The sequence below is a fragment of the Gallus gallus genome, chromosome 2 (genome assembly GCF_016699485.2).
Source record: "Gallus gallus isolate bGalGal1 chromosome 2, bGalGal1.mat.broiler.GRCg7b, whole genome shotgun sequence".
Lineage (NCBI taxonomy): Eukaryota > Metazoa > Chordata > Aves > Galliformes > Phasianidae > Gallus > Gallus gallus.
The window spans coordinates 148,221,361-148,244,436 of record NC_052533.1 but is presented as its reverse complement, the minus strand read 5'-3'; the positions used below and the strand labels follow the sequence as shown (position 1 = coordinate 148,244,436).

Sequence of the window (23,076 nt, the reverse complement as noted above, 5' to 3'; positions counted from 1 at the left end):
TGGGGGGATGGGGGGATTGGGGGTTATGGGGGGAATGGGGGCTGTGGGGGGTATGGGGGCTGTGTGGGGATGGGGAGGAATGGGGGCAATGGGGGGGAATGGGGGGTATGGGGGCTGTGGGGGGAATGGGGGGTATGGGGGCAATGGGGGGATGGGGGCAGTGGGGGGAATAGTGGGGAATGGGGGCAATGGGGGGATGGGGGCTGTGGGGGGAATGGGGAGGAATGGGGGCAATGGGGGGGAATGGGGGGATTGGGGGGTATGGGGGCTGTGGGGGAAATGGGGGGGTATGGGGGCTGTGGGGGGAATGGGGGCTGTGGGGGGAATGGGGAGGAATGGGGGCAATGGGGGGATGGGGGGATTGGGGGTTATGGGGGGAGTGGGGGGATTGGGGGGTATGGGGGCTGTGGGGGCAATGGGGGGACTGGGGGGTATGGGGGGGAATGGGGGGATTGGGGGGTATGGGGGCTGTGGGGGGAATGGGGGAATGAGGTGTAATGGGGGGTTGGGGGTAATGGGGGGATTGGGGGTTATGGGGGGAATGGGGGAATTGGGGGGTATGCGGGCTGTGGTGGGAATGGGGAGAAATGGGGGCAATGGGGGTTATGGGGGGATTGGGGGTAATGGGGGGATTGGGGATATGGGGGCTGTGGGGGGAATGGGGGTGAATGGGGGCAATGGGGGTTGTGGGGGGATTGGGGGCAATGGGGGGATTGGGGGGAATGGGGGGATTGGCGGGTATGGGGACTGTGGGGGGAATGGGGGCAACGGGGGTTATGGGGGGATTGGGGGTAATGGGGGGATTGGGGATATGGGGGTTATGGGGGGATTGGGGGGTATGGGGGCAGTGGGGGGAATAGGGGGGAATGGGGGCAATGGGGGGATGGGGGGGGTTGGGGAGGATTGGGGATATGGGGGCTGTGGGGGGAATAGGGGGGAATGGGGGCAATGGGGGGATGGGGGGGGTTGGGGAGGATTGGGGATATGGGGGCTGTGGGGGGAATGGGGGGGCATGGGGGCAATGGGGGGGATGGGAGGGAATGGGGGGATGGGGGGTTATGGGGGGACTGGGGGCAATGGTGGGTATGGGGGCAATGGGGGCAATGGGGGTTATGGGGGGAATGGGGGGAATGGGGAGGAATGGGGGGAATGGGGGTTATGGGGGGAATGGCGGGATTGGGGGCAATGGTGGGTATGAGGGCAATGGGGGCATTGGGGGTTATGGGGATATTGGGGGCAATGGGGGTTATGGGGATATTGGGGGCATTGGGGGTAATGATGGGATTGGGGGTTATGGGGGGAATGGGGGGGGATTGGGGATATGGGGGCTGTGGGGGGAATGGGGGAAATGGGGGTATTGGGGGCATTGGGGGTTATGGGGGGATATGGGGGTATTGGGGGGGATTGGAGGTAATGGGGCTCTTGGGGGTTATGGGGGTATTCGAGGGATTGGGGGTAATGGGGGCATTGGGGGGGATGGGGGATATGGGGGTAATGGGGTATTGGGGGCATTGGAGGTTATGGGGGGATTGGGGGCGATGGGGGTAATGGGGCAATGGTGGGTATGGGGGCAATGGGGGTAATGGGGGGAAATGGGGGTATTGGGGGCACTGGGGGTAATGGGGGGATTGGGGGTTATGGGGGAGAATGGGGGTAATGGGGGCATTGGGGACAATGGGGGATATGGGGGGATTGGGGTAATGGGGGGTAATGGGGGGGTTGGGGGTTATGGGGGTATTCGAGGGATTGGGGGTAATGGGGGCATTGGGGGGGATGGGGCATATGGGGGGAATGGGGGCATTGGGGGTTATGGGGGTATTTGAGGGATTGGGGGTAATGGGGGCATTGGGGGGGATGGGGCATATGGGGGGATTTGGGGGGTAATGGGGGGGTTGGGGGTTATGGGGGTATTCGAGGGATTGGGGGTAATGGGGGCATTGGGGGCGATGGGGGATATGGGGGTAATGGGGGCATTGGGGGTTATGGGGGTATTTGAGGGATTGGGGGTAATGGGGGCATTGGGGGGGATGGGGGATATGGGGGGATTTGGGGGGTAATGGGGGGGTTGGGGGTTATGGGGGTATTCGAGGGATTGGGGGTAATGGGGGCATTGGGGGCGATGGGGGATATGGGGGTAATGGGGGCATTGGGGGTTATGGGGGTATTTGAGGGATTGGGGGTAATGGGGGCATTGGGGGGGATGGGGGATATGGGGGGATTTGGGGGGTAATGGGGGGGTTGGGGGTTATGGGGGTATTCGAGGGATTGGGGGTAATGGGGGCGTTGGGGGGGATGGGGCATATGGGGGGAATGGGAGTCATGGGGTATTGGGGCATTGGGTGTAATGGGGCAATGGGGGTAATGGTGAGTATGGGGGCAGTGGAGGTTATGGGGGGAATGGGGGGATTGGGGGCAATGGGGACAATGGTGGGTATGGGGGCAATGGGGGGATTGGGGGGAATGGGGGGATTGGGGGGATGGGGGGGATTGGGGGTTATGGGGGGATGGGCAGATTGGGGGCAATGGGGGTTATGGGGGGATTGGGGGCAATGGTGGGTATGGGGGCAATGGGGGGATGGGGGGGAATGGGGGGATTTGGGGGGAGTGGAGGTAATGGGGGCATTGGGGGTTATGGGGGTATTTGAGGGATTGGGGGTAATGGGGGGATGGGGAGATTGGGGGTTATGGGGGAATTGGGGGCAATGGTGGGTATGGGGGTAATGGGGGCAGTGGGGGTATTGGGGGCAATGGGGGAATGGGGGCAATGGGGGTAATGGGGTTATTGGGGGACATTGGGGGTATTGCGGGCAATGGGGTGATTGGGGACAATGGGGAGACGGGGGCTTTGGGGGGACGGGGGGCTATGGGGACCATGGGGGCATTGGAGGTAATGGGAGCAATGGGTCCATTGGTGCCATTGGGTCCATTGGGTCCATTGAGTCTATGGGTGCCGTTGGTTCTATTGATGCCATTGGGTCCATTGGGTCTATGGGTGCCATTGGTTCCGTTGGGTCTATGGGTGCCATTGGGTCCATTGGGTCTATGGGTGCCATGGGTTCCATTGGGTCTATGGGTGCCATTGGTTCCTTTGGGTCTATGGGTGCCATTGGTTCCGTTGGGTCTATGGGTGCCATTGGTTCCGTTGGGTCTATGGGTGCCATTGGTTCCATTGGGTCCATGGGTCCCATTGGTCCCATTTGGTCCCTTTGTGTCGGTACCGGTGCCCACTGAGCCCATTGGTTCCATGGGGTGAGTTGTGTCGGAACCGGGGCCCATTGGGCCCATTGGTTCCATTGGGCCCATTGGTCCCATTAGTTCCATTGGTCCCATTGTGTCGGTACCGGGCCCCATTGGTTCCATTGGGTCCATTGGGTCCATGGGGTGCACTGTGTCGGTACCGGGGCCCATTGGTTCCATTGGGCCTATTGGGTCCATGGGGTCCATGGGGTGCACTGTGTCGGTACCGGGGCCCATTGGTTCCATTGGGCCCATTGGGTCCATGGGGTCCATGGGGTGCACTGTGTCGGTACCGGGGCCCATTGGGTCCATTGGGCCCATTGGTTCCATTGGGTCCATGGGGTCCATGGGGGGCACTGTGTCGGTACCGAGGCCCATTGGTTCCATTGGGCCCATTGGTTCCATGGGGCCCATTGGGTCCATGGGGTCCATGGGGTGCACTGTGTCGGTACCGGGGCCCATTGGTTCCATTGGACCTATTGGGTCCATGGGATCCATTGTGTCGGTACCGGGGCCCATTGGGTCCGTGGGGTCCATTGGGTCGGTACCGGGGCCCATTGTTTCCATTGGGCTTATTGGGTCCATGGGATCCATTGTGTCGGTACCGGGGCCCATTGGGTCCATGGGGTCCATTGGGTTGGTACCGGGGCCCATTGGTTCCACTGGGCCCTTTGGGTCCGTGGGGCTCCATGGGGTCCATTGTGTCGGTACCGGGGCCCATTGGTTCCATTGGGTCCATTGGGTCCATGGGGTGCATTGGGTCGGTACCGGGGCCCATTGGGTCCATGGGGTCCATGGGGTCCATGGGGTGCAGTGTGTCGGTACCGGGGCACATTGGGTCCATTGGGCCCATTGGGTCCATTGGGTCCATTGGGTCCATGGGGTGCACTGTGTCGGTACCGGGGCCCATTGGTTCCATTGGGTCCATTGGTTCTATGGGGTCCATGGGGTGCACTGTGTCGGTACCGGGGCCCATTGGTTCCATGGGGCCCATTGGGTCCATGGGGTCCATGGGGTGCACTGTGTCGGTACTGGGGCCCATTGGTTCCACTGGGCCCATTGTGTCGGTACCGGGCCCCATTGGGCCCATTGTTTCCATTGGGCTTATTGGGTCCATGGGATACATTCTGTCGGTACCGAGGCCCATTGGGCTCATTGGGTCCATGGGGTGCACTGTGTCGGTACCGGGGCCCATTGGGTCCATGGGGTGCAGTGTGTCGGTACCGGGGCCCATTGGGTCCATTGGTTCCATTGGGTCCATGGGGTCCACGGGGTGCAGTGTGTCGGTACCGGGGCCCATTGGTTCCGTGGGGCCCATTGGGTCGGTGTCGGTTCCAGGAGCGCTGCGCTGTCTCCCATCTGACGGTGGCCGCCAACGGTCTGAATGGCTGCGGTGTCACACAGCTCATCGAGTGAGGGGGCGCTGCGGGGGCACCGCGGGATACACACACCCCATAGCCCACACCCCATATCCTATACCCCACATCCCCATATCCCACACCCCATATCCTATACCCCATAGCCCCATATCCCACACCCCATACCCCATGTCCCATATCCCCATATCCCAAATCACACACCCCACACCCCATATACCCTATATCCCACACCCCACACCCCATATCCTATACCCCACATCCCTATATCCCACACCCCATATCCTATACCCCATAGCCCACACCTCATACCCCATATCTGCATACCCCACATCCCCATAGCCCACACCCCATATCCCACACCCCATATCCCACACCCCATATCCTATACCCCATATCCCACACCTCATACCCCATATCTGCATACCCCACATCCCCATATCCCACACCCCATAGCCCATATCTGCATAGCCCACACCCCATATCCCACACCCCACATCCCCATATCCCACACCTCATACCCCACATCCCCATACCCCACATCCCCATATCCCACACCCCATATCCTATACCCCATATCCCACACCTCATACCCCATATCTGCATACCCCACATCCCCATATCCCACATCCCCATATCCCACATCCCCATATCCCACATCCCCATATCCCACACCCCATAGCCCACACCCCATAGCCCACACCTCATACCCCATATCTGCATAGTCCGCATCCCCATATCCCACACCCCATACCCCATATACCCTATATCCCACACCCCACACCCCATATCCTATACCCCACATCCCCATATCCCACACCCCATATCCTATACCCCATATCCCACACCTCATACCCCATATCTGCATACACCACATCCCCATATCCCACACCTCATACCCCATATCTGCATAGCCCACATCCCCATAGCCCACACCCCATATCCCACACCTCATACCCCATATCTGCATACCCCACATCCCCATATCCCACACCCCATATCCTATACCCCATATCCCACACCTCATACCCCATATCTGCATAGCCCACATCCCCATAGCCCACACCCCATAGCCCACACCCCATATCCCACACCTCATACCCCATATCTGCATACCCCACATCCCCATATCCCACACCCCATAGCCCATAGCCCTATACCCCTTATCCCATATCCCCATCCCCCATATCCCATTGCCCCATATCCCATATCCCACAGCCCACACCCCATAGCCCACACCCCACACCCCATATCCCATATACCCATACCCCATATCCAAATACCCCATATCCCCACACCCCCATATCCCACACCCCATACCCCATATCCCACACCCCATACCCCATATCCCACACCTCATACCCCATATCCCATATCTGCATACCCCATATCCCACACCCCACACCCCATATTCCACACCCCATATCCCACACCCTATACCCCATATCCCCATATCCCATATCCCATAGCCCCATCCCTCGTATCCCACACCCCATAGCCCACATCCCACACCCCATCCCCCATATCCTACACCCCATACACCATATCCCATATCCCCATCCCCCACACCCCATCCCCCACACCCCATATCCCCACACCCCATACCACATATCCCACACCCTATACCCCATACCCCACATCTCCATATCCCACATCCCATACCCCCTACCCCATATGTCATACCCCATACCCCACACCCCATATCTGCATACCCCGTAGCCCACACCCCATACCCCACATCCCATATCCCCATACCCCACATTCCCATATCCCACATCCCATACCTCCTACCCCATATGCCATACCCCATATCCCATACCCCCTACCCACACCCCACACCACATACCCCATACCCAACACCCCACACCCCATACACCCCATATCTGCATACCCCGTAGCCCACACCCCACATCCCCATACCCCACATCCCCATATCCCACATCCCATACCCCACACCTCACACCCCACACCCCATACCCCCCACCCCCCACCCCGTACCCCATACCCCACCCCATAACACCCCCCCCATCCTATAGGGCGGCGCTGTTATGGGGTCGGCTGCGCAGTGTGGACGCGTCGGCCAACGGAGCTCTGAGCGCTGTGGGGCTGCGGGCGCTGCAGGCGGCGCTGGGGGGGCGGCCCCACGCGCTGCGCCACCTCAACCTGGCAGGTGCGGCCCTATACCCCATATCCCCCTGTCGCGATATGTGTTGGCCCTATCGCGATACCTATCGGCCCTATTGCCATATTTGTCGGCCCTATTGCCATATCTGTCGGCCCTATCGCGGTGTCTATTGGCCCTATTGCGATATCTGTGAGCCCCATTGTGATATCTATAGGCTCTATCACGATACCTTTGATCCCTATCGCGATATCTATCAGCCCTATCGTGATATCTGTCAGCCCTATCGCGGTATCTATTGGCCCTATTGCGATACCTGTGATCCCTATCGTGATATCTATAGGCCCTATCGTGGAACCTGTGATCCCTATCGCGATATCTGTAGGCCCTGTCATGATATCTATAGGCTCTATCGCAATATAGGCCCTATCACGATATGCATCAGCCTTATCACGATATCTGTCGGCCCTATTGCAATATCTATTGGCCCTATTGCGATATCTGTGAGCCCCATTGTGATATCTATAGCCTCTATCACGATACCTTTGATCCCTATTGCGATATCTATAGGCCCTATCGTGATATGTATCGGCCCTATCACAATTCTGGCCCTATCGCTGTATATATTGGCCCTGTCGCGATATATATCTGCCCTATCGCCATATCTATCGGCCCTGTCGCAGTATCTGTAGGCCCTATCGCGATACGTGTGATCCCTATCGCGATATCTATAGTCCTTATCGCAATACAGGCCCTATCGCTATATATATATTGGCCCTATCGTGATATCTATCGGCCCTATCGTGATATCTGTCAGCCCTATCGTGATAACTATAGGCCCTATCGTGGTACCTGTGATCCCTATCGCGATATCTGTAGGCCCTGTCATGATATCTATAGGCTCTATCGCAATATAGGCCCTATCACTGTTTATATTGGCCCTATCGCGATATGTATCGGCCCTATTGTGATATCTGTTGGCCCTATCGTGGTATCTAGTGACCCTATTGTGATATCTGTGAGCTCTATCATGATATCTATAGGCCCTATCGCTATACAGGCCCTATCACGATATCTGTATGCCCTATCGTGATATCTGTTGGCCCTATCGCAATATATATCGGCCCTATTGTGATATATATCCGCCCTATCGCGATATCTGGGAGCCCTATCACATTATCTATAGGCCCTATCGCGATATAGGCCCTATCGCGATATCCCTGCCACAATATCGTTCCTGTCGCGATATCCCTGCCACATTATCGTCCCTATCGCGATATCCCTGTCGCAGTATCAGCCCTACTGCGATATCTTTGTCACGATATCATCCCTATCGCGATATCTCTGCCACGCTATCGTCCCTATCGCGATATCCCTGTCACCATATCATCCCTATCGCGATATCCCTGTTACTCTATCATCCCTATCGCAATATCCCTGCCACATTATCATCCCTATCACGATATCCCTGTCACCGTGTCATCCGTATCGCGATATCAGTGCTACTCTATCGTCCCTATCGCGATATCCCTGTCCCATTATCATCAATATCGTGATATCTCTGCCACGCTATCGTCCCTATTGCAATATCCCTGTCACCATGTCATCCATATCGCGATATCAGTGCTACTCTATTGTCCCTATCACGATATTCCCGTCACACTATCATCCCTATCGCGGTATCTCTGCCCCGCTATTGTTCCTATCGCGATATCCCTGTCACCATATCATCCGTACCACGATATCAGTGCTACTCTATCGTCCCTATCGCGATATCCCTGCCACACTATCACTCCTATCGCGATATCTCTACCACACTATCGTTTCTATTGCTATATCCCTGTCCCATTATCATCCCTATCGCGATATCCCTGTTCGTATATCATCCCTGTTGCAATATCCTTGTCACAGTGTCATCCCTATCGCGATATCTCTGCCACACTATTGTCCCTATCACGATATCCCTGCCACACTATCATTCCTATCGCGATATCTCTACCACGCTATTGTCCCTATCGCAATATCCCTGTCACCATATCATCCGTATCACGATACCAGTGCTACTCTATCGTCCCTATTGCGATATCCCTGTCACATTATCATCCCTATCGCGATATCTCTGCCACGCTACTGTCCCTATCGCGATATCCCTGCCACACTATCATCCCTATTGCGATATCTCTGCCCCGCTATTGTTCCTATTGCAATATCCCTGTCACCATATCATCCGTACCACGATATCAGTGCTACTCTATCGTCCCTATCGCGATATCCCTGTCCCATTATCATCCCTATCGCGATATCCCTGTTCCTATATCATCCCTGTTGCAATATCCTTGTCACACTGCCATCCCTATCGCGATATCTCTGCCACATTATCTCCCCTATCGCGATATCTCTGCCACATTACCATCCCAATCGCGCTCCCCCTGTCACGATACGGCCCCCTATCGCGACATGGCCGTGACGCCGCCCTCATCCCACAGGTTGCTCCCTGCAGCTCCCGCCGGACGACGCAGTGTGGGCTCAGCTGGGCGCAGCGGTGGAGGAGCTGCGGATCCATGGGGCAGCGCGATGGGGCGGGGGGGGGGAGGGGAAGGGGCGCGTCGTGACGGGGGGGGTGTCGTGACACGGGGAGGTCGTGACAGGGACGTCGGGATGTGTCGTGACATGGGGCGGTCGGGAGGTGGGGATGTCGTGACAGGGATGTCGGGATATAGCACGACATGGGGAGGTCGGGAGGTGGGGATGTCGTGACGTGGGGATGTCGTGACATGGAGATGTCGGGAGGTGGGGATGTCGTGACATGGGGATGTCGGGATATATCATGACGTGAGGAGGTTGGGAGGTGGGGATGTCATGACATGGGGATGTCGGGATATATCATGATATGGGGAGGTCAGGAGATGGGGATGTCGTGACATGGAGGTCGGGATATGCGGATGTCATGACATGGAGATGTCGGGAGGTGGGGATGTCGTGACATGGGGATGTTCCAATATGGGGATGTCGGGATATGGCGATGTCGCGACATGGGGATGTCGTGACATGTGGAGGTTGGGATATGCGGATGTCGTGACATGGAGATGTCGGGAGGTGGGGATGTCATGACATGGGGATGTCGTGACATGGGGAGGTCGGGAGGTGGGGATGTCATGATGTGGGGATGTTCCGATATGGGGATGTCGGGATATGGCGATGTCGCGACATGGGGATGTCGTGACATGTGGAGGTTGGGATATGCGGATGTCGTGACATGGAGATGTTGGGAGGTGGGGATGTCGTGACATGGGGATGTCGGGATATATCATGACATGGGGAGGTCGGGAGGTGGGGATGTCGTGACGTGGAGGTTGGGAGGTGGGGATGTCGTGGCATGGGGATGTTCTAATATGGGCATGTCAGGATATGGCGATGTCGTGACATGGGGATGTCGTGACATGTGGAGGTTGGGATATGCGGATGTTGTGACATGGAGATGTCGGGAGGTGGGGATGTCGTGACATGGGGATGTCGGGATATATCATGACATGGGGAGGTCGGGAGGTGGGGATGTCGTGACATGAGGATGTCGTGACATGTGGAGGTCGGGAGGTGGGGATGTTCCAATATGGGGATGTCGGGATATGGCGATGTCGTGACATGGGGATGTCGTGACATGTGGAGGTCGGGATATGCGGATGTCGCAACATAGAGATGTCGGGAGGTGGGGATGTCGTGACATGGGGATGTCGGGATATATCATGATATGGGGAGGTCGGGAGGTGGGGATGTCGTGACATGGGGATGTTCCAATATGGGGATGTCGGGATATGGCGATGTCGTGACGTGGGGATGTCGTGACATGTGGAGGTTGGGATATGCGGATGTCGTGACATGGAGATGTCGGGAGGTGGGGATGTCCTGACAGGGGGATGTCATGACATGTGGAGGTCAGGATATGCGGATGTTGCGACATGGGGAAGTCGGGAGGTGGGGATGTCGTGACATGGGGAGGTTGGGAGAGGAGCATGTCATGACATGGGGAATATCGGGACGTGGGGATGTCAGGATGTGGAGATGTCATGACATGGGGGTGTCGTGACGGGGATGTCGTGACGGGGATGTCGGGACATGGGGAGGTCGGGAGGTGGGGATGTCGGGACATGCAGATGTCGTGATATGGGAATGTTGCGACGGGGATGTCATGACATGGGGGCGACGTTATGGGGGGATGTCGTGACATGGGGACAGTGTGACATGGGGGTGTTGTGACATGGGGATGTCGTGACATGGGGACAGTGTGACATGGTGATATCGTGACATGGGGATGCAGTGACATGGGGACAGCCTACTATGGGGATGTCGTGACATGGGGATGATGTGACATGGGGAGGTCGCGATATGGGGACGTTGTGACATAGGGACAGCGTGATGTGGGGATATCGTGACATGGGGATGATGTGACATGGGGAAAGTTGGACATGGGGACAGTGTGTGATGGGGATGTCGTGACATGGGGATGTTCTCATATGGGGATGTCGCAATATGGGGATGTCGTGACATGGGGACAGCGTGACGTGGGGATGTCGTGACGTGGGGATATCGTCACATGGGGATGTTGTGGTATGGGGATGACATGACGTGGGGATATCGTGATATGTGGACAGTGTGACATGGGGATGTCGTGACAGCTGAATGTCGTGACATGGGGATGTCGTGACATGGGGATGATGTGACATGGGGATGTCGCGATATGGGGATGTCGTGACATAGGGACAGCGTGACGTGGGGATGTTGTGATGGGATTTCGTGACATGGGGATGTCTTGACCTGGGGATATCGTGACGTGGGGATGTCGTGACATGGGGATGTTGTGACATGGAGATGTCACGATATGGGGATGTTGTGACATAGGGACAGTGTGACGTGGGGATGTCGTGATGTGGGGATGTTGTGACATGGGGATGATATCGTGACTTGGGGAAAGTTGGGCATGGGGACAGTGTGTGATGGGGATGTCGTGACATGGGGATGTCGCGATATGGGGATGTCGTGACATGGGGACAGTGTGACATGGGGATGTTGTGACATGGAGATGTCACGATATGGGGATGTCATGGTATGGGGATGACGTGACATGGGGGTGTCGTGACAAGAGATTGTCGTGACGGGGATGCCGTGACATGGGGATGTTCTATACATGGGGATGTCGCGATATGGGGATGTCGTGACATAGGGACAGCGTGACGTGGGGATGTCGTGACATGGGGACAGCGTGACATGGGGATGACATGACATGGGGACATCGTGACTTGGGGATATCGTGACATGGGGATGTTGTGGTATGGGGATGACGTGATGTGGGGATGTCGTGACATGGGGATGATGTGACATGGGGAAAGTTGGACATGGGGACAGTGTGCTGGGGATGTCGTGACATGGGGGTGTCGTGACATGGGGATGACGTGACGTGGGGATATCGTGATATGGGGATGTCGTGACATAGGGACAGCGTGACGTGGGGATGTCGTGACATGGGGATGTCATGACATTGGGATGTGGTGGTATGGGGATGACATGAACTGGAGATGTCGTGACATGGGGATGTTGTGATATGGGGATGTCGCGATATGGGGATGTCGTGACATAGGGACAGCGTGACGTGGGGATGTCGTGACATGGTGATATCGCGATATGGGTATGTCGTGACATGGGGACAGCGTGACGTGGGGATGTTGTGGCGTGGGGACAGTGTGACATGGGGATGTCAGGACATGGGGATGTCGTGACATGGGGATGTCATGACAAGAGATTGTCGTGACGGGTATGCCGTGACATGGGGATGTTCTATACATGGGGATGTCGCGATATGGGGATGTCGTGACATGGGGACAGTGTTACATGGGGATATCATCACAAGGGGACAATGTGGCATGGAGATATCGTGACATGGGGATGATGTGACATGGGGAGAGTCGGACATGGGGACAGTGACATGGGGATGTCGTGATATGGGGATGTCGTGACATAGGGACAGCGTGACGTGGGGATGCCGTGATGTGGGGGTGTTGTGATGGGATATCGTGACATGGGGATGTCTTGACCTGGGGATGTTGTGACGTGGGGATGTCGAGACATGGGGATATCGTGACATGGGGACAGTGTGACATGGGGATGTCATGATATGGGGATGTCGTGACATGGGGACGGTGGGACATAGGGGTATCGTGACATGGGGATGTCGTGACATGGGGATATCATTAAATGGGGATGTCGTGACATGAGGATGTCGTGATATGGGGTTATTAGGACACGGGGATGTTGTGGTATGGGGATGTCGTGACGTGGGGATGTCGTGACATGCGGACAGTGTGACATGGGGATGTCGTGACATGGGGACGTTGTGAAAAGGGGATGTCCTGAGATGGGGATGTCGTGACATGGGGATGTCGTGATATGGGGATGTCATGACATGGGGACGTCGTGACATGGGGACAGCATAACATGGGGATGTCGTGACATGGGGACAGTGTGACATGGTGATATCGTGGCATGGGGATGTCGTGACATGGGAATATCGTGACATGGGGATGAGGGTGACATGGTGATATCGTGACGTGGGGATGTCGTGACGTGGGGATGTCGTGACATACATGGGGATGTCGTGTCCAGGAGATCTCGTGACATGGGGATACTGTGACACGGTGATGTCGTGTCATGGGGGTGTCACGATATGGGGACATTGTGACATGGGAATGTCGCGACATGGGGATATCGTGTCATGGGGATGCCATGTCATGGAGATGTCGCGACATGGGGATGTCGCGATGTGGGGACGTCGTGACACGGGGACAGCGTGCCGTGGGGATGCCGTAACACGAGAATGTCATGACGTGGGGATATCGTGACATCGATATGTCATGACATGGGGATATCGTGACGTGGGGATGACGTAACATCGCGATGTCGTGACATGGGGATATCGTGATATGCAGATTCCGTGACGTGGGGATATCGTGACATGGGGACAGTGTGACATGGGGATGTCGCGACATGAGGATGCTGTGAGATGGGGATGCTGTGACGTGGGGATGTCGTGACATGGGGATATCATGACATGGGGACAGTGTGACATGGGGATGCTGTGACGTGGGGATGTCGTGACATGGAGATGTCGTGACATGGAGATATCGTGATATGGAGATGTGACATGGGGATGTCGTGACATGGGGACAGTGTGACATGGGGATGTCGCGACATGAGGGTGTCGCAATATGGGGATGTCGTGACATGGAGACAGTGTGATGTGGGGATGTCGTGACATGGGGATGTTGTGACGTGATATCGTGACATGGGGATGTCATGATGTGGGGATGTCGTGACATGGGGATGTCGTGACATGGGGACACTGTGACTTGGGGATGTCGTGACATGGGGATGTCGTGACATGGGGACGTTGTGAAAAGGGGATGTCCTGACATGGGGATGTCGTGACATGGGGATGTGACATGGGGATGTTGAGACATGGGGATGTCGTGACATGGGGACAGTGGGACAGTGGGATGTCGTGACATGGGGGACATTGTCACAGGGGGGTATCGTGACATGGGGATGTCGTGACATGGGGATGTTGAGGCATGGGGACGTTGTGAAAAGGGGATGTATTGAGATGGGGATGTCGTGACATGGGGACAGTGGGACATGGGGATGTTGAGACATGGGGGTGTCATGACATGGGGATGGTGTGACAATGAGATGTCGTGACATGGGGACAGTGGGACATGGCGATATCGTGACATGGAGATGTCGTGACATGGGGATATCATCACAAGGGGACAGTGTGACATGGGGATGTCGTGATATGGGGATGTCGTGACATGGGGACAGTGTGACATGGGGATGTCGTGACATGAGGATGTAGAGACATGGGGATATCGCGACATGGGGATGTGACATAGGGATGTGACATGGGGATGTCATGACATGGGGACAGTGTGACATGGGGATGTCGTGACATGGGGACGTTGTGACATGGGGATGTCGTGACATGGGGATGTTGTGACATGGGGATGTCCTGAGATGGGGACGTTGTGACATGGGGATGTCGTGATATGGGGATGTCATGACATGGGGATGATATGACATGGGGATATCATGACATGGGAATGTGGCGACATGGGAACAGTGTGACATGGGGATGTCGTGACATGGGGATGTGACATGGGGATGTCGTGACATAGGAACGTCATGACGTGGGGGCAGCGGATCATGAGGATGTCGTGACATGGGGATGTCGTGACATGGGGATGTCGTGACATGGGGACAGTGTGAAAAGGGGATGTCCTGAGATGGGGATGTCGTGACATGGGGATGTTGAGACGTGGGGATATCGCGACATGGGGATGTGACATGGGGATGTCGTGACATGGGGATGTGACATGGGGATGTCGTGACATGGGGACAGTGTGACATGGGGATGTTGAGACACGATGGGGATGTCGTGACATGGGGATGAGATGACATGGGGATGTCGCGACATGGGGATGGTGTGACAATGAGATGTCGTGACATGGGGACAGTGGGACATGGCGATATCGTGACATGGGGATATCATCACAAGGGGACAGTGTGACATGGGGATGTCGTGATATGGGGATGTCGTGACATGGGGACAGTGTGACATGGGGATGTCGTGACATGAGGATGTAGAGACATGGGGATATCGCGACATGGGGATGTGACATAGGGATGTGACATGGGGATGTCGTGACATGGGGACTGTGACGTGGGGATGTCGTGACATGGGGACAGTGTGACATGGGGATGTCCTGAGATGGGGATGTCGTGACATGGGGATGATATGACATGGGGATATCATGACATGGGAATGTGACGACATGGGAACAGTGTGACATGGGGATGTCGTGGCATGGGGATGTAGAGACATGGGGATGTCGCGACATGGGGATGTGACATGGGGATGTCGTGACATGGGGACAGTGTGACATGGGGATAGTTGAGACACGATGGGGATGTCGTGACATGGGGAAGAGATGACATGGGGATGTCGTGACATGGGGATGGTGTGACAATGAGATGTCGTGACATGGGGACAGTGGGACATGGCGATATCGTGACGTGGGGATGTCGTGACATGGGGATATCATCACAAGGGGACAGTGTGACATGGGGATGTCATGACGTGGAGATATCGTGATACGGAGATGTCGTGACATGGGGATGTCGTGATATGGGGATGTCGTGATATGGGGATGTCGTGACATGGGGACAGTGTGACGTGGGGATGTCCTGACATGAGAATGGTGTGACATGGGGATGTCGTGACATGGGGGTGACGTGACATGGGGACAGCATAACATGGGGATATCGTGACATGGGGATGTCATGACCTCGTGATGTCGTGACATAGGAAAGTCATGACATGGGGGCAGCGGATCATGGGGATGTCGTGACATGGGGACATTGTGAATAGGGGATGTCCTGAGATGGGGATGTCGTGACACGGGATGTTGAGACATGGGGATGTCGCGACATGGGGAAGGTGTGACGATGAGATGTCGTGACATGGGGTCAGTGTGACATGGGGATGTCGTGACATAGGGATATCATGAGATGGGATCAGTGTGACATGGGGATGTCGCGACATGGGGACGGTGTGACAATGAGATGTCGTGACATGGGAATATCGTGACATGGGGTCAGTGTGACGTGGGGATGTCGCGACATGGGGTCAGTGTGACGTGGGGACAGTGTGACGTGGGGATGTCGTGACATGGGGATGTCGTGACATGGGGATATCGCGACATGGGGTCAGCGTGACATGGGGATGTCGTGACATGGGGACAGTGTGACGTGGGGATGTCGCGACATGGGGACCTCTCCATTTTGCAACGTGGATTTGGGGCCATCATTGTGGTTTGGGGTCATCTCTATGTGGCAACATCCGCATTTGGGGTCGTTGGGATTTGGGGTCATCATTGCGATTTGGGGTCATCATTGCGATTTGGGGTCGTCTCTCTTTGGGGCCATCATTGGGATTTGGGGCCATCATTGGGATTTGGGGTCATCTCTATGTGGCGACATCCGCATTTGGGGTCGTTGGGATTTGGGGTCATCATTGCGATTTGGGGTCATCATTGGGATTTGGGATCATCTCTCTTTGGGGCCATCTTTGGGATTTGGGGCCATCTCTATTTGGGGACATTGATTTGGGGTCATCCCCTTTTGGGGTCATTGTGATTTGGGGCCATCACTGTGATTTGGGGTCATCTCTATGTGGCGACATCCGCATTTGGGGTCGTTGTGATTTGGGGTCATCTTTGGGATGTGGGGTCGTCTCTCTTTAGGGCCATCATTGGGATTTGGGGTCATCTCTGTTTGGGACCATCATTGGGACTTGGGGCCATCTCTCTTTGGGGACATTGATTTGGGGTCATCCCCTTTTGGGGTCATTGTGATTTGGGGTCCTCATTGTGATTTGGGGACATAGATTTGGGGTCATCTCTATTTGAGGTCATCCCTATTTGGGGTCGTTGTGATTTGGGGCCATCATTGTGATTTGGGGACATCTCTATGTGGCGACATCCGCATTTGGGGTCGTTGTGATTTGGGGCCTTCATTGGGATTTGGGGTCATCTCTCTTTGGGGACATTGATTTGGGGTCATCCCCTTTTGGGGTCATTATGATTTGGGGCCATCACTGTGATTTGGGGTCATCTCTATGTGGCGACATCCGCATTTGGGGTCGTTGTGATTTGGGGTCATCTTTGGGATGTGGGGTCGTCTCTCTTTAGGGCCATCATTGGGATTTGGGGTCATCTCTGTTTGGGACCATCATTGGGACTTGGGGCCATCTCTATTTGGGGACATTGATTTGGGGTCATCCCCTTTTGGGGTCATTGTGATTTGGGGCCATCACTGTGATTTGGGGTCATCTCTATGTGGCGACATCCGCATTTGGGGTCGTTGTGATTTGGGGTCATCTTTGGGATGTGGGGTCGTCTCTCTTTAGGGCCATCATTGGGATTTGGGGTCATCTCTGTTTGGGACCATCACTGGGACTTGGGGCCATCTCTCTTTGGGGACATTGATTTGGGGTCATCCCCTTTCAGGGTCGTTGTGATTTGGGGCCATCATTGTGATTTGGGGACATCTCTATGTGGCGACATCCGCATTTGGGGTCGTTGGGATTTGAGGCCTTCATTGGGATTTGGGGTCATCTCTCTTTGGGGACATTGATTTGGGGTCATCCCCTTTTGGGGTCATTGTGATTTGGGGCCATCATTGGGATTTGGGGACATAGATTTGGGGTCGTCTCTATTTGGGGTCATCCCTATTTGGGGTCGTAGTGATTTGGGGTCATCATTGGGATTTGGGGACATCTCTATGTGGCGACATCCGCATTTGGGGTCGTTGGGATTTGGGGCCATCATTGGGACTTGGGGCCATCTCTCTTTGGGGACATTGATTTGGGGTCATCCCCTTTCAGGGTCGTTCTGATTTGGGGTCCTCATTGTGATTTGGGGACATAGATTTGGGGTCATCTCTATTTGAGGTCATCCCTATTTGGGGTCGTTGTGATTTGGGGCCATCATTGTGATTTGGGGACATCTCTATGTGGCGACATCCGCATTTGGGGTCGTTGGGATTTGGGGTCATCAGTGGGATTTGGGGTCGTCTCTCTTTGGGGCCATCATTGGGATTTGGGGCCATCATTGGGATTTGGGGTCATCTCTATTTGGGGACATTGATTTGGGGACATCTCTTTTTGGGGTCATTGTGATTTGGGGTCATTGTGATTAGGGGACATCTCTATTTGGGGTCATCTCTCTTTAGGGTCCGTGTGATTTGGTGTCATCCCTATTTGGGGTCATTGTGATTTGGGGTCATCATTATGATTTGGTCTTATCTCTATTCGGGGTCGTTGTGATTTGGGGTCATCTCTATGTGGCAACATCCGCATTTGGGGTCGTTGAGATTTGGGGTCATCTCTATTTGGGTCATCTCTCTTTGCGGCCATCTTTGGGATTTCGGGCCATCATTGGGATTTGGGGTCATCTCTATTAGGAGACATTGATTTGGGGACATCTCTTTTTGGGGTCATTGTGATTTGGGGTCGTTGTGATTTGGGGTCATCTCTATTTGGGGTCATTGTGATTTGGGGTCGTTGTGATTTGGGGTCATCTCTGTTTGGGGTCATCTCTTTTTGGGGTCATTGTGCTTTTGGGACATCTCTGTTTGGGAACATCTCTATTTGGGGTCATCTCTGTTTGGGGTTATCTCCATTTGGGGTTGTTGTGATTTGGGGTCATCATCTCTGTTTGGGGTCGTTGTGATTTGCGGTCATCCCTATTTGGGGTCATCGTGATTTGGGGTCATTGTGATTTGGGGTCATCATTATGATTTGGTCTTATCTCTATTCGGGGTCGTTGTGATTTGGGGTCATCTCTATGTGGCAACATCCGCATTTGGGGTCGTTGAGATTTGGGGTCATCTCTATTTGGGTCATCTCTCTTTGCGGCCATCTTTGGGATTTCGGGCCATCATTGGGATTTGGGGTCATCTCTATTAGGAGACATTGATTTGGGGACATCTCTTTTTGGGGTCATTGTGATTTGGGGTCGTTGTGATTTGGGGTCATCTCTATTTGGGGTCATTGTGATTTGGGGTTGTTGTGATTTGGGGTCATCTCTATTTGGGGTCATTGTGATTTGGGGTCATTGTGATTAGGGGACATCTCTATTTGGGGTCATCTCTCTTTAGGGTCCGTGTGATTTGGTGTCATCCCTATTTGGGGTCATTGTGATTTGGGGTCATCATTATGATTTGGTCTTATCTCTATTCGGGGTCGTTGTGATTTGGGGTCATCTCTATGTGGCAACATCCGCATTTGGGGTCGTTGGGATTTGGGGTCATCTCTATTTGGGTCATCCCTCTTTGGGGCCATCTTTGGGATTTGGGGCCATCATTGGGATTTGGGATCATCTCTATTTGGGGACATTGATTTGGGGACATCTCTTTGGGGCCATTGTGATTTGGGGTCATTGTGATTTGGGGACATCTCTATTTGGGGTCATCTCTCTTTAGGGTCCTTGTGATTTGGGGTCATCCCTATTTGGGCTCATTGTGATTTGGGGTCATCTCTGTTTGGGGCCATGGATTTGGGGTCATCCCTATTTGGGGTCATCTCTATTTGGGATCGCTGTGATTTGAGGTCATCATTGTGATTTGGGGTCATCTCTATGTGGCAACATCTGCATTTGGGGTCGTTGTGATTTGGGGCCATCATTGGGATTTGGGGTCATCTCTCTTTGGGGCCATCATTAGGATTTGGGTTCATCTCTCTTTGGGGACATTGATTTGGGGTCATCCCCTTTTGGGGTCATTGTGATTTGGGGCCATCATTGTGATTTGGGGTCATCTCTATGTGGCGACATCCGCATTTGGGGTCGTTGGGATTTGGGGTCATCTCTATTTGGGGTCGTTGTGATTTGGGGTCATCTCTATTTGGGTCATCCCTCTTTGGGGCCATCTTTGGGATTTCGGGCCATCATTGGGATTTGGGGTCATCTCTATTAGGAGACATTGATTTGGGGACATCTCTTTTTGGGGTCATTGTGATTTGGGGTCGTTGTGATTTGGGGTCATCTCTATTTGGGGTCATTGTGATTTGGGGTCGTTGTGATTTGGGGTCATCTCTTTGGGGTCATCTCTTTTTGGGGTCATTGTGCTTTTGGGACATCTCTGTTTGGGAACATCTCTATTTGGGGTCATCTCTGTTTGGGGTTATCTCCATTTGGGGTTGTTGTGATTTGGGGTCATCATCTCTGTTTGGGGTCGTTGTGATTTGGTGTCATCCCTATTTGGGGTCATCTCTATTTGGGGTCATTGTGATTTGGGGTCATCATTATGATTTGGTCTTATCTCTATTCGGGGTCGTTGTGATTTGGGGTCATCTCTATGTGGCAACATCCGCATTTGGGGTCGTTGAGATTTGGGGTCATCTCTATTTGGGTCATCTCTCTTTGCGGCCATCTTTGGGATTTCGGGCCATCATTGGGATTTGGGGTCATCTCTATTTGGGGACATTGATTTGGGGACATCTCTTTGGGGTCATTGTGATTTGGGGTCGTTGTGATTTGGGGTCATCTCTATTTGGGGTCATTGTGATTTGGGGTCATTGTGATTTGGGGACATCTTTATTTGGGGTCATTTCTCTTTAGGGTCCTTGTGATTTGGGGTCATCCCTGTGTAGGGTCATTGTGATTTGGGGTCATCCCTATTTGGGGTCATCTCTATTTGGGGTCATTGTGATTTGGGGTCGTTGTGATTTGGGGTCATCTCTGTTTGGGGTCATCTCTTTTTGGGGTCATTGTGCTTTTGGGACATCTCTGTTTGGGAACATCTCTATTTGGGGTTATCTCTGTTTGGGGTTATCTCCATTTGGGGTTGTTGTGATTTGGGGTCATCATCTCTGTTTGGGGTCGTTGTGATTTGGGGTCATCCCTATTTGGGGTCATCGTGATTTGGGGTCATTGTGATTAGGGGATATCTCTATTTGGGGTCATCTCTCTTTAGGGTCCTTGTGATTTGGGGTCATCCCTATTTGGGCTCATTGTGATTTGGGGTCATCTCTGTTTGGGGCCATGGATTTGGGGTCAACCCTATTTGGGGTCATCTCTATTTGGGGTCATTGTGATTTGGGGCCATCACTGTGATTTGTGGACATGGATTTGGGGTCATCCCTATTTGGGGTTCATCTCTATTTGGGGCCATTGTGATTTGGGGCCATCATTGGGATTTGGGATTATCTCTGTTTGGGGTCATTGTGATTTGGGGTTATCTCTGTTTGGGGTCGTTGTGATTTGGGACCATCTCTATTTGGGGTCATTGTGATTTGGGGTCATTGTGATTTGTGGCCATCATTGTGATTTGGAGCCATCTCTATTTGGGGTCGTCGTGATTTGTGGGGTCATTCTGGGGGGTCGTGGGGGGGTCATTTGAGGGCATTTGGGGTCACATGGGGTCATTGGGGGTCACTTTGGGTCAAAGGGTCAGTTGGGGTCATTGGGGGTCATTCGGGGTGAAGGGGTCACGTGGGGTCATTGGGAGGTTTGGGGGTCATTTGGGGGCACGTGGGGTCATTGGGGGTCATTCGGGGTCAAGGGGTCATTTGGGGGTCACATGGGGTCATTGGGGGGCGTTTGGGGTCACGTGAGGTCATTGGGGGGTCACTTGGGGTCATCAGGGGTCGTTTTGGGGTCATTTGGGATACTTGGGGTCAAGGGGTCAATTGGGGTCATTCGGGGTCACATAGGGTCATTTGGGGGGGTCCCTTGGGGTTATTTGGGGGCACCGGGGGTCGTTTTGGGGTCATTTGGGGTCACATAAGGTCATTTGCGGGGTCACTTGGGGTCATTGGGGGGTCATTTAGGGGTCACGTGGGGTCATTGGGGGGTCATTCGGGATCACAGGGTCATTTGGGGGGTCGCTTGGGGTCATTCGGGGTCACATAGGGTCATTCGGGGTCAAATAGGGTCATTTCGGGGGTCACTTGGGGTTATTTGGGGGCACTTGGGGTCGTTCTGGGGTCATTTGGGGACACTTGGGGTCATTTGGGGGCACTTGGAGTCATTTGGGGTCACATACGGTCATCTGGGGGGTCACTTGGGGTTATTTGGGGGGGTCATGTTGGGTCATTTGGGATCATTGGGGGGTCGTTTTGGGGTCATTTGAGGGCACTTAGGGTCATTTAGGGGGGTCACATAGGGTCATTTGGGGCACTTGGGGTCATTTAGGGTCAAGGGGTCACTTGGGGTCATTGGGGGGTCACTAGGGGTCATTGGGGGGTCATTCGGGGTCAAGGGGTCACTTGGGGTCATTGGAAAGGTCACATGGGGTCATTTTGGGGCACTTGGGGTCATTGAGGGTCATTCGGGTCACTGGGGGTCATTTGGGGGTCATGTGGGGTCATTGGGGATCACTTGAGGTCATTTAGCGGGGTCACGTGGGGTCATTTGGGGTCATTGGGGGTCAAGGGGTCACATGGGGTCATTGGGGGGTCACGTGGGATTATTTGGGGGCACTTGGGGTCATTTGGGAGCACTTGGGGTCATTGGAGGGTCGTTTTGGGGTCATTCGGGGTCACATAGGGTCATTTGGGGTCACATAAGGTCATTTGGGGGGTCACTTGGGGTCATTTAGGGGCACTTGGGGTCATTTAGGGGGGTCATTTGGGGTCATTGGGGGGTCACGTGGGGTCATTTGGAGGGGTCATGTTGGGTCATTTGGGATCATTGGGGGGTCGTTTAGGGGTCATTTGGGGTCACACAGGGTGAT

General features: G+C 54.4%; 1 protein-coding gene and 1 long non-coding RNA gene across 2 annotated transcripts in view; one reads left to right on the top strand and one right to left on the bottom strand.

Moving 5' to 3' along the window:
• The first annotated feature begins 17,619 nt into the window (after positions 1–17,619).
• LOC121113105 lies at positions 17,620–18,466 on the top strand. Its single transcript, XR_005857758.2, has 2 exons — positions 17,620–18,047; positions 18,293–18,466. It is a non-coding gene; the product is annotated as an uncharacterized LOC121113105 (long non-coding RNA).
• A 3,215-nt stretch (positions 18,467–21,681) lies between these two features.
• Positions 21,682–23,076, bottom strand: part of LOC121113091 — a 10,063-nt gene continuing 8,668 nt past the window's right edge. The window contains exon 6 of the mRNA XM_046937950.1: positions 21,682–21,714. Coding sequence (XP_046793906.1) covers positions 21,682–21,714 — 33 coding nt within the window. The remainder of the gene's footprint in view (positions 21,715–23,076) is intronic.